Source organism: Austrofundulus limnaeus, unplaced genomic scaffold (assembly GCF_001266775.1).
Source record: "Austrofundulus limnaeus strain Quisiro unplaced genomic scaffold, Austrofundulus_limnaeus-1.0 Scaffold408, whole genome shotgun sequence".
Classification (NCBI taxonomy): Eukaryota; Metazoa; Chordata; class Actinopteri; order Cyprinodontiformes; family Rivulidae; genus Austrofundulus; species Austrofundulus limnaeus.
The window spans coordinates 86,810-99,860 of NW_013952810.1; the positions used below are offsets into that span (position 1 = coordinate 86,810).

Genomic DNA, 13,051 nt, shown 5'->3' on the forward strand with positions numbered 1-13,051 from the left:
GTGTGTGTGTGTGTGTGTGTGTGTGTGTGTGTGTGTGGTGGGGGGCAGCAGTCGGTTCTCCCCACCCGAGGCTGAAGGTCAACAGACGATCATGCTAAGCTTGCTAACTGTTCCACCCTCTGACTGCTGCAGGGGCGTGTCTTAGAGAGAGGCTTTTATACCAGAACACAGCCGCTGTGACGAAACCGTGAACAAGACACGTCACCGTGGAGAGCCGTTAACCAATATGCAAATTAACCTGCAGTACCACTGCTCTACCCATATGAGCAGCAAAAAGACGTTTTTAGACCAAATATTACAGATTTGAACAAATACGCACAAAAACATCAAAATTAGCACAGAAACAGTACTATATAACATTTTAGACACATTCTAGACAGTTTATCAGCTAAAATAAGTCAATTTTGTGGTAAGTTACTCTTTAAGTTCAGCAGAGAATCAGCTGTAATGTTAGTGATTCCTTTTTTTCTTTTGTTTTGCCCCAGACAACTTGTTGTCGGGAGCTAACGTTAGCACTGAACATCAGCTGGATGTAAACTACGGCAAGCCAGGAGTGACACACAACATGGAAACACGCAGCTTCCTCGCACACAACACCCATGGGGAAAAATCGATCTCAAGCTTTATGATCGATTTAAATCGATTTCACTTTCCTTGAATCTTCATGTCAGTTGCCTTAATTGTCACCTCTATTTAATTGTACACGTCCCAATTAAAAAATTAAATACTTCAGTAGCTGAACAAGTACGAGACACTGTACATTCTATATTTGTAAACGTGTCTGACAGTAGATCATTCAGCAAGCCACCAGTATCTGGGACAGTGGCTAACCTGGTTAGCTAACCAGTAGGTGACAGCACAGACTGTGTGAACTTGTCTTTCAGGGTTCAATGCAGTTACCAGCAGTAAAATACTGTTGTATGTGCAAATAGTCTTTTTAAGTTTGGTTTTTCAATTGCATGACAATTTTATGTTGTTTTTTACATTATTTTTTATATCAGGGCTGTTTTGAAAGCGGTGAAATACAAAAAACGAATAAATAAAAATCAGAATCATCTTCTAATATTTAAATTTATTTGTACAAAACATTTTATAGCCATCCATGTTCAGCATGAAAACTTATTCTTCCTCTCACAAAAAGTTACATAGTTTATTATTTCATTTAATAAATTTATTGGCCCTTTAAAGATAACTTATTTTGTGAAGCAGCTTTTGTTTCTATAGAATAGATGTGTATAAATGAGCAATCTGATGAACCCTGACTGGAAAATCTCCAATTATTATGTGAAGAATATCTACACAGTAGTTGATCCACTACAGTTTCTAAGGCATTCTCAGTCCTGCCTAATGCATTGCGGCTGACATCTCACATGACTTGTATTTGCAGCTGGGTGATTGTTCAGCTTCTGCTGAGGTGAAGGATGTTTGTCATCTGCCACAGGTGACACTCTGCTGATGTCAGAATAGTTTAAATGATTAACTTGGAAGCTTTTTGAAGGTCACAGTTAAGTTTTATACTTCAAATCATTAATTTTTTTATGCGTGCATGATGTATTATTTACCTGTGAAACTTAATCACCTTTTGCCTTTTATATATAGGAATTATATTTTCTTATACAGAGTTTATTTTTGTCATTTCTGCAATTTATAGCAAAACACTGTTTACACTGCATCTAGCCGAGCTCAATGCATTAAAGTGCCTGTGACATGTCTATCCTTCAAATACAAAAAGTCAAAGAAAATATCTTCATATTTAGGAAAATTGGCCTAAAACACATGTTTTAACCCATTTTGTCACATAACTGGCACTTTTTCTTTTGAATGTAGCAAAAGAATGAAGCTAAAGTGAAATAGGAAGTGACATCAAAGGGGAACTCTTTAAGAAAGGCAATGCTCTGGTCTTTTTTTATTAAAACAATATTATTTGAACTCGAACTTGACTCTTCTTCATCTCTCTTAGAGATTAAAATGACCTAAATAAACATCAGAAAATTCCCTGCTGCCTGTGTTGTAGCTGTTGTTGCAAAGCTCTGTTTACATGCAGACATTCCCCTTTGACATCACTTCCTGTTACTTCACATGCAAATATCTCAACAACTGTTCATCTCAGTGGTGTGAAATTGCTTTTGCAATATGTTATCCATGTTATCTTTCCAAAAGTGCAATCACATTTTTCACAAAAAATAGATGTCTCAGGCACTTTAAAATGTCCCTTGTGAGGCATCCAATCCAGTTCTATAAATCAATAAATAAAACCCTGAATTCTGCATGTAAGATTATAACTCCTGTTTATGATTATTCATAAAAACATAAACTTAGACTCCTTTTTTCTCTAACAAAGAAGATGAACTCAGATTTCATTACTTCATATGAATAAACATTCAAGGATACACGAGGATACCATTTTGTACTTTTTTAAATTATATTTTAAATAGAATAAGATTTTAAATACACAAAGACTTTAAGAATCAATTCCCTTTTAGTCTCTGCATAACTTTCTGGCCATCATCTTATCTCCAATCCAGCCGCATTTCTGGATCCCAGGATTCACAGTCCTGACTCACACAGGGGAACCCAGCTGTGCGCAGAAGGACTTATGGCCATAGGTGGGGCTGTTTGTGGACACAGGGATACAATGGTGCACCCATCCAGGGTGCGTTAGAGTAATTCAGGCCCAATTTTAATTTCTCCAGAGGGGTTTGGTTGCAGTTTGTTCTGGGTCTGAACTCTGATGGGGCAAGTTCCCATAAGCAGTCTCAGCAGTTAGTGATCAGTTCCTGACTGATGATGTCATCAGTTGCCTTTTTTTCATCTTTGCGTATGATGTTTGGCAAATGCTCCGTCACATGGAAAGGAATAAGTTGGTTTGAGCCTCTGATCAGGATGTTGGACCCGCCCACTTTTAAGAGGCCTCAGGGCACACTAGGACTCACTGGAGAGATTATGTATCTTGTATGTATCTCTTGGGAACGCCTTGGAGTCTCCCAGGCGCTGAGACTCTGTTGCCTCTTCAACCTGACTACAGATAAGCAGTAGAAGATGGAGATTTGATGTTTGGGCCATTTTCGTCTCACCAGATATTATATGTACCTCATAGGTTTGGGCTCTTGTAAAAGTAGTCGTGTGGCTCTTTAAGTTTCCACCTTTGAGTCTTTTTACATGTTTAAAAATCATTGAAGTTGCATATTGTATCATTTCATCCTGGAAAAAGAAGGGTTTAAGTCTATGTCGTTACACTTGTGCCATCGGCTTGCGCGCGCAGTAACTGATTTGAGCAGATATCAATATGAACAAACAATTTGAACCGTGTGCATTAGGGTTGGGCATAATCGTATCGTGTGCAATTAATTGTCAGAAAAACACATGATACGATTATGCCCAACCCTAATGCACACGGTTCAAATTATTGTTTGTTCATATTGATATCTGCTCAAATCAGTGTTACTGCGCGTGCAAGCTGATGGCACAAATGGAACGCCACACAAGTAAATGACTGAAACAGCTCATGTGCACAATAGATGTACAGTATCTAAACTTGGCTCATTTTGATAAAGTTGCGCTGTGTTTCAGCGGGACAGGTCACCTCTTCGAGCCGGCGTAGGAGACGGCGGCCAGCGCTGCGGCTTTTGCCACGCTGGTGAGGAAGAAAACGGAACAAGAGGCGTACTGCATACAGATAACTCCAAGAAAGTGGCTGCACACTACAAGTGCATGGTAAGTTTGTGTAGCCTGTGGGGGTTATTACACATTTAAAGTACCACCTTGCCTCAATCCTCTCCTCTCCTCAGCTATTCTCATCGGGGACAGTCCAGCTAACCACAACATCACGGGCTGAGTTCGGAAACTTTGACGTGAAAACAGTCATCCAGGAAATCAAGAGGGGCAAAAGAATGGTGGGAAGATTACTACAAAAGCAGGCTTTAAGTTGTTTTTGTTGTTGTTGTTGTTGTTTTCATTTAGTTTAGTTACTTGTTCTTTTTTCCAGAAATGCACACTCTGCAGTCAGCTGGGTGCCACAATCGGCTGTGAAATTAAGGCATGTGTGAAGACGTACCATTATCATTGTGGTCTACAGGACAAAGCCAAGTACATAGAAAACATGGCCCGCGGCATCTACAAGTGAGTTTCTAATTAAAAATAACGTGTTTATAAAACTTTTTAAATCCATTTTATGACAGCTGAGCTTTTTCCCAGAAATATAGATTTTGTCTCTGTTGATGTTTCGCAGTAAGAAGTCAGACTTATTTCTGTGAAAGCTGTTTTTTAGAAAAGCTTAATGGAGTTTGTGGCAAATGACCAGTTGTTTCAGATCAGCTGATGTTCAGTCGACTGTTTTGACAAAGTTTGTTTCAGTTGACGAAGATCAAAATGAAGGGAGATTTCTCACACAGTGTGCTTGTATTTGTGTTTGATTTGACACAAATTCAAGAACAAATGTTTTATCTGCTGTGCTTTTCACCAACCTTCATCCCGGCATGTGATCTGTTTGAAAACATACCCAACTTTATTTTGATGCATAGTTATTTTTGAAAGTCTGCACAGCTAAAAACTGAACACAGTCTGATTCATCAAATCTGAGCCAAACCACACTGTAAGCAGTTTGCAACACAGACCCCTTTCATTCAACATTTCTGTGAAATAGCAGCACAGACCTATGCTCCCTCTGACTCCAGATGGAGCCAGCCATGTCCCACACAGACATGAGCTTATAGAAATTAGCTGTGCAGATGCAAACAAGACGTGGAGCAGAACTCAGTGTTGACATGAAGCGCAACACATTAAATGTTTGAAGATCTTCAGCTTCATATTGTTTTGAGGAACATGATAATTTAATTCAATTTAGTGATTCTCTTTGCTGTTAACTCATTTTTTAAACTAAATCCAAGGTTTCTGTGCATCGTCAATAGAATTCCCTTGATAATAAATCTGTTTGCTGTTTAATCCCATAACCAGCTGGACCAGGTGTGCATCACATTATTGATCCGCAGCACCAGTTTACTTTCACACATGTCGACCGTTTTGACTGCTACTACCTTGTTTCACGAGACAGAGGCACATCAGGGCCGGGTGGTTCCAACCAGGCAAATTTACATTTTGTTGTTCTTTTTTTTAATTCAAGTGCATTTTTTGTTACAGAGTGAGAGTCCACTTTATTAAACATTCTTTAAAAATTAAAGTTTATTGATTTATTGCACTTACATATTAAGCTTTTAAAATTATTAGTTGTAAAATGGTCACCAGGCAATATTATCGCTTATCACAATAATTTTTGAGACAATTAATCGCCCAGCAAAATTTGTTATCGTGACAGGCCTAATTGCAAATGTTGCAGCTAGTAAACGGCTCTCATTTTTCTAGTTTAAAACATTTTCATACTAAAGACACGTGGGACCATTGCATCACATTTCAACGCAGCCGTTTTACTGTGTGGCTGGACTAAACCATAAACTGTAGGTCAACATCAGCGCTCAGGAGATGAGTGTGTTCAGCTACTCTGAGAGCATTAAGTAAATAAAGTCTTGATCGATATCTGTGACCGTCTCAGGACAGCCCTAATATGTTTGCTCTTCACTGCGCTCAGTGTTTACAGTTTGTTTTTGTTTTCTCAGACTGTACTGTAAGAACCACAGTGGGAATGAGGAGCGGGACGAGGAGGATGAAGAACGAGAGAACCGCAGTAGAGAGAGAGCAGCAATCGACCACGGAGGAACACGGTCAACACAAGTTAATGGCAACTAAGTACGTTTCCACACGGAGCTTGAACCTCATGAACATGGCAATGAATGTTTTAGGTATTTCGTGAAGCTGTTGAAGAGCTCTGAAGTAATTATTTTTTTTATTTTCTCCTGTTTGTATCCTTACAGGCTTGGCCTTTAACGATCGGTGAGAAACAGAAGAAATCAAAGACATGGGAGGTGGATTTTTTTACACTTAAAATTAGCCTACTCACAGAGTCGTGATCCAGGAGCTGCAGCCTCATAGGTTCTACCAGTAAATGTTCCACCGGACGCCATCCGTATGAAAACCTGTTGACGGGGTACTCTAAACAGACTGATACTGGAGATGCTGCACCATGAGAACTCTTGACTCAGACTGATGTTCTGATTGTCACTTCACCCACATCCCTCCAGATTACCTGAACCACATTTGCTGAAATTGGAAACTTTGTTGCTCTCATTAAACCTCTTAAAGACTCTTGTTTTAAGAGGGCTCTGTTTGTTACTAGTCTTTCTGAAACTGTGCAGTTTGGTTACGTTGTTTCTGTACTCATGTCTTAAAAATACTCTTCATGTTAATCTTTTTATTTTTCTTTGTAATATTTTGCTACTGTATGATCATTATAAGTACTTTGGAATATCTGGATTTCAGAAGGTCACAAGTTTTGCCTGCATGCACTTGGATTTTCTCCACTGTTGAAGGTGATGTTTGTTTCCTTTTCTTTTCTTCCAAAGGGCAGAGTTCTCTGCAAGAGTTGGCCTGGTTTTTATTTGTTGTACTGTTGCTTGTGTCTCAACAAGTGTATCCATGAATGATTGAAACAGAAAAGATTTTATTTTACACATCGCTGAGTGAATTGAGTATTTCTTTCTGTAAAAACAAAAAAAGAAAAGCTTGGTCAAGACCAAAATTGACCAATCATTGGATGTATTAACAATCTGTTAACTTTTCTTATGTATTCAAATCAAGATGTCCACCACAGCTAATTTGATGTAGCAGCAGGGAGTTGAGTGCTACATAGATTGCATCAAGGTTTGAACAAAATGGTTCCAACTTGAGTCATTTCTCAGTACATGCAGGTGATATGTATCTGCTCAAAGAATGCTGAGCCTCTAATTGTGTTTGATAAGTTTATTAGCTTTGGTGACCATTTTGAGTTGGGTTGACTTCAAAGGTTAATGGGTAGATGTATATTCAATAACTGAGATTTTGGTTAAAATCTGTTCAATGGTTCATGAGATATTTTGCTAACAAAGAGTTTTGGTGTGATCATCCACCTTTCATGGCATTGAGCCATAATGATATGCTGTTCAAATGTTTACTTAATGCTTCCGAATAGTGTGTATGCCTGTGATCACCAAGTCATCATTGGTCTACAGTTGTTTTTGTCCCCCATCGCTGAGGTGGGAACTTAGAAAAGCTGTATTTCCATCCGTTCCATCTGTGACGGGATATCAGCAACGGTTGGCTTTGAGTCCTATCTTGTTCAGTCTGTGTGTTTAGTGGATCAGGGCATCTGTTCCTGGTAGAACCAAACAACAACTGAAATTGCATTCTCCATACAAAGTTGAACTCCTTCCCAGTTCAGTTTGGACTTCATCTGCATCGCTTCTTGTTTCTGGTCCTGTTTGCGGATAGGAAGGATATCAAGGGAAATTTAAGGGAAAGATGGTGTCAGACTTGGGAACTTCGGGGTCTTATGTCTGTTTTCACAGTAATGAGGGCATTTCTTCAGTCTTGTGGTGAAGGAGCAAAGCTGAAAGGCAAAGCTCTGGATTTCCTGGTCCATCTAAGTTCTAACCCTTACCTATGCCTATGAGGTCATGAGGTTTGAATCATAACCAAGAAATCCAGGTCCTGGATCAAAGCAGCTGAAATAATATCTCTGTAGGGTTGCCAGGCTCAGCCTTGGAGACAAGGTGAGGAGCTTGAAGTAGAGCCACTGGTTCTGTACATCAAAAAGAGTCAGCTGAGGTGGTTTGGGTATCTAATATAGATTCTTACTGCACACCCCTCCTGTTTCAGGCATGTCTGAGACCGTGGGCTTTGTTGACCCATGTCAATATTTCCGGAAAACCACTAGTTTCTTTTTCCAGCAGCTGAAAAATAGTGTTTTTTTTTTTTTTGTTTGCAGTTAGTACTTTTAATAGAACAAATTTGTGGAGACATCTAGAATAAGACTTTTTGTAGTCCACATTTTCCAAAAACTAACTTTGTGCTACTGCTGACAAAGAACAAACACATTTTTGAGCATCGCTGTCAACTTTAAATGTTAAAATTCTGGCTTCTTTCTGTGTAATCAGACAGAAATGGTCCGTACATATATGCAGCTGTTTTACTAATACAAAAATAGATTAGAAAAAAATCTCATTGTTTCCACGACTCAGCTGTTTTTGTGGTTAGCTGAGCTGAGTCAAGATGTCTTCATAGTAATTTGCTGACTTTGGCCTTTCATTGCTAAACTTCTATCTATCAAAAAAAAAAAAGGGTGAAAAGATCTCCACTCTTCAAAACAGTTGTTCCAAGTCTGAGAAAATTATACAGCCAGAACTGGGACAACTGAAAACTCATCTGGAAAACAAGACAACAATAAACAAACATCTGTCTGAGGAACTGAGAGAGAGGGACGAATTTGATTCAAAAAATCGCCCGGCGTTCATAACCAGAACAGGACCAGTTTATACCCCAGAAATCATCTTAACTCCTGATTTTAAGATGGTTAACTTTCCAGAAACATCTTTCAGTTCTGAAATGAACAAAATCATCTCTGAAAAACCAAAAAGCCTTCATCCTGGAAAGTGAATCAACACATTTTAGGCTTAAGAAAGCCTGAAAAACAGAACATTTAAAAAACACAGTTAAATAAAAAAATCAACTATTCATTAACTATTTAAAATTTTATTTTTAGTTTATCGAACTTTTCTAAATTCCCTGTTTATACAGAATTTTCTGTAAAATAAATATTTATTTTTATATACAGAATTCTTGCATAGAAAACTTATAGAATTCTATTTATTTTGTACAAAAAAACACTTTATACAGCACAACACTCAGTGGTTTGCACCCACGTCTCACAGCTAGAAGGTTCTGGGTTCGACCCCTGGTTTAGTCGTGGGGTCTTTCTGTGCAGAGTTTGCATGTTGTCCTTGTGCTTGCGTGGGTTTTCTCCAGTTGCTCTGGTTTCTAACACAACACAAAAACATGTACAATAGGTTGCCTTCAGGCCCAGGCCGCCCTTGAAAAAGAGATCTGTGATCTCAATGGGATTTGTCTGGTTAAATAATGGTAAAAAACAGAAAACATTTTTCTTGTGATTTAGATACATAAAACAAAAGACTATAGGAAACATTTATCTATTTAGTATATTATTCATACTAAAAACTGGTTTTTATTTTTATAATTATACAAATTTTCGCAGAATACTGTCATATCGGTTTAAATAGCCTAAACAGGTTTGGAACATTATGTTGTGCCCGCCAGTTAAGTGTTTCACGGGGACACTTTTCCTTGTAACACCGCTCAGCGAGCATTAGCAAGCTTTGAGCAGACTTCACAAAAAGTGGCGGGGTGGCAGTTTTGCTACTTATATTGACTGACATTAAAAAACTCTTGTTTTCGCCATCACTAAATGTGGCATACACATGACGTAAATGTATGAAGACATTCATGTACTTTGACACATTGACCAAATCATTCACATATAAAATGAACAGCTTTGGTCCAAGCATAGAACCCTGAGGAACTCCACATCTAACATTACATGATTCAGATCTTACATTTTTTATCTAAACAAACTGTTTCCAAAAACATGGCACCCACCAAAGTGTTAATCCTCTAATTCATTATTTACTCAGCTTTTCAATAGGAAGGTTATGGTCAATACATGGGTAATACATTTTTATAAAAACAACTACTTTTTAATCCAGCCACTGAGCAGGGTCTCAACAAGTGGACCCTCAGTGCCGGTGCTCACTGGACAAATGGGGAGGGGTTTTAATCCAGATTAAAATTTAACTAAAAATCTGTCAATAAAATGGATTTATGTTAAACGTCCACCCAATATTCTGATCTTTTATTTGCAATACATTTAAAACAAATAAAAACAAAACAAACAAACAAACAAAATAATCTGCATTGCTGTTTCTCAGAGGCTTCAGATCAGGAAGTCCCACACAAAACTGCACAATATAAGGTATTTACTTTACACTGGCACCATTCTAACAACTTTAAAACATCCTCCTACTAGAAACATTTGAAACACACATCAGTCAAGACCCTAGGATTGTGTGAGCTAAAGTTTAGACTGTAAAACACCAAAACACTTAGCACAAAAAGAAAGTAAATTTGGGTTTGATAGATTGTTTCTTTGTTGTTCTTTGTTACTTTTAAGGCTAATTTATAAAGAAAATGTATAAAAGCTTCTGCTGTTAGTAGAAACCCTGCTTGGCTCTTCAGTTTGTCAAGTGGATGTCTGTGTTTGCTAAGTTTGGGTCACTGGTGTTAGTTTGAAATGTCAGAACCTTTGATATACTGTATTTGAACTTTTGTACTGGGACACAGGGAGGCCTGCATGGGAGATGGCAGGTCCACTAAGGTGTCATATTCTACTTCTTGATCAAAACAGGCTTCAGTTAAAATGAAACATCTTAAATTGAACCACTCAGGCAATGAAACTGTTAAAAATAATCTATAATCAAAACAGATGGTCTGTTTTTAGAGAAAGTTTATTTTAAATAAGAACAGAACGAACAACAAACATCTTATTTGATGTGCAACAAATGAAAAAAGTAAATCTGTCATCAAAATATTGTATTTGTATTTTGGCCTTTTTTGTCAACATTTTATTTATATCATCATATAAGCAAACTATTTTTATGTAACCTTAGGTCCACTCAGCATGTTAACATAAAAAAGTAGGTCTCACTGCCACCAGGTGTGAGGTGCAGGCAGGAAAAATCCAGGGTGCAGGCAAAATTCAAAAGGGCAACCAATTTTTTTTAAATAAACAAAAGAGGGCTGACATGGCAGCAAAAACTGACAAAATCTCAGAAGGAACAGGCACGAAGAACATGGCACCACACTGGCTGGGGTTGACAGCATAATGAACGGGCACGGCACAGAGGACAGAACACGGATTACAGAGAAACTAATGGGAGGAGACACAAGAGGAAACAGGTGAGCATGGGCGGGACTGGAGCAAGGCAGAGATACACAGAGGAACACTGAAACACTAGAAAACTAAAGCAGAAAAGACTCACCAGGGATCCTTTTTTTGACCACACCCCTTTCATTTGCCTAACTATCAAAGTCGGGGGCACAGAAAATTTAAATGTTAATAACTTTGGTACAAACCAAACAAATTTTATACCCAAGGTATCAGCAGATTCATATTGATTATTTCTTTGATTTACTTTTTTATTAGTTATTTTGTTTGTTTGTTTGTTTTTACATGGCATAAAAAGTTACATGATATGAGCAAAATAAGTTTAAAAAAACAGAAGAAAAATAAAAAGTAAAGCACAAATAAAGCATAAAACATGTTTTTCCATTCTTGGTTTGAAATCAAGTTAATAATCTTAATCCAGTTCTTTTTTCTTACAAGTTGAATATTGCAGTTGGCTGTTATTCACATTAAGTTTGGATATTTCCACCACAATGGTTTAGAGGAAAACAGAGACTGGCTTTTTTAACTTCAGTATAATCATATTTACAGGCTGTTCATCTGCCTTACAATCGGTTAGGTGTGAAATGACAAATATAAAATTAACCAAATCTGAACCATAAAAATTATCTCCTCCAGGGAATGTGCACTTCCATAAAAACAGTCTCTGCTGCTGTTTTAAGTCTTTCAATGATTTGGCATACAATATAAATAAATGAATGAATAATCCAGAAACTGTAACGACTCAGTACAGAATCAGAACAAGAAGAAAAGGGAAAATGTTATTTTTTTAGATGTAGCTTTCTTTGCCAAGAAAACAAGCATGTTTACCTTGGGTTTTAGCAGTGTGTGCAGGTGGTTAACAATATTACCAGTGGTGCTAAAAACACGTTTCTTTGGTGTGCTTGTTTGTGACCTCCTCGCTGGGGTAATTTTCATTTCTGTATGCGCCCTCTCCACTGGTGTGCTCCAAGTTGGAGGCCTCACTTTCCCCAAAAGTGTGCCCAAAAACTGAGGCTTCTCCTTTGGTGACTGTTGTACAGTTTCTTCCTCATCTTTCACCTGAGCATGCACTGTCGAGTTAGAGGAACTTTTCCAAAACTCCACCATTTCAGCCTGCAGTCTACTTCAGATAAAGTCGAGCTGGGCTGTTGTTACATGGTCTCCTTTGTAGTGAGGGTCAAGCAAAGCTGCAGTCTGCAGCAGGTGCAGAGTTTTTTACTTTTTAGATTTTGTATCCAACTGTACCAGCTTTAGAACCAACTTGTCCTTTTTGAATAATCTGCCTCCATTTTGAGAGCGTAATCTTTCCGATGGTGAAGCCTTGGGCGAGACAAGAAACATCCACATTTTTCTGCAGGTAAAATGTCAGTAAAATCAGTAATGGGCCTAAGTGCTGAATTCATGGCCTCTAACCCCTGACAGATGCTTAATGTGAAGCAAAACCTAAAATTATGGTATGTTAGCCAAAAATAACAAAATGCTGGCTAAAGATAGCAAGAGCTCAGGTAAAAAGCTAAAAATAGCTGTACAGTTTGGTCACATGGTAGCTAAAAATAACAAAAAGCCAGCTAAAAGTTGGAGTTTAGCTAAAAGCAAAAAGCTAAAAGCAAGATGTGAAAGTAACTACCCACTAACTGAGTAATTCGCAGAGGTCTATAAACTACTTGAAAAAATAACTAAGTAAAAGTAAAAATACCTCAAAATTTCACTGAGAAAGGTACTTCAGTTAAAGTATTAAACTGTTCACAAAAATCTGGAAAGCAAAAGTACTTTTACACACTCTCTAAGAAATAAACTGTTGAATTTGCTTAACCAAACTGGCACCACTAAATCAAGATAAGTACATGTGTACATTGCCATTTTTATTCTACTAGGTCTAGCGGAACTAGTTGATATGACTTGGTTGAGCAACACTTAATTTTTTTAGAGCGCATAAACAACTCCTTTCATGATGAGTTCAGACATATTTAATTTTGTAACTAGTATTTAGGTGTTACATTTTTAAGTAAAGAAGTAAAAGTATTTTTAGGTTTGAAATGTAATGAAATAAAAGTGACAGTTTTAAAAAAATACTTAGTAAAATTACAAATCCTCAAAAAATTACTTACCATAGTCTACAGTAACAAAGTAAATGTACTTATAACTAGAAGCACTCAGAGAGTGCAAACC

At 37.6% G+C, this 13,051-nt stretch overlaps 1 protein-coding gene across 1 annotated transcript in view; it reads left to right on the plus strand.

Moving 5' to 3' along the window:
- Positions 1 to 6,563, plus strand: part of phf6 (PHD finger protein 6) — a gene marked incomplete in the record, with an annotated part of 21,345 nt that extends 14,782 nt beyond the window's left edge. Inside the window, 5 exon segments of the mRNA XM_014024124.1 lie at positions 3,571 to 3,714; positions 3,789 to 3,893; positions 3,986 to 4,119; positions 5,610 to 5,739; positions 5,865 to 6,563. Coding sequence (XP_013879578.1) covers positions 3,571 to 3,714; positions 3,789 to 3,893; positions 3,986 to 4,119; positions 5,610 to 5,739 — 513 coding nt within the window.
- Between the last annotated feature and the right edge of the window lie 6,488 nt (positions 6,564 to 13,051).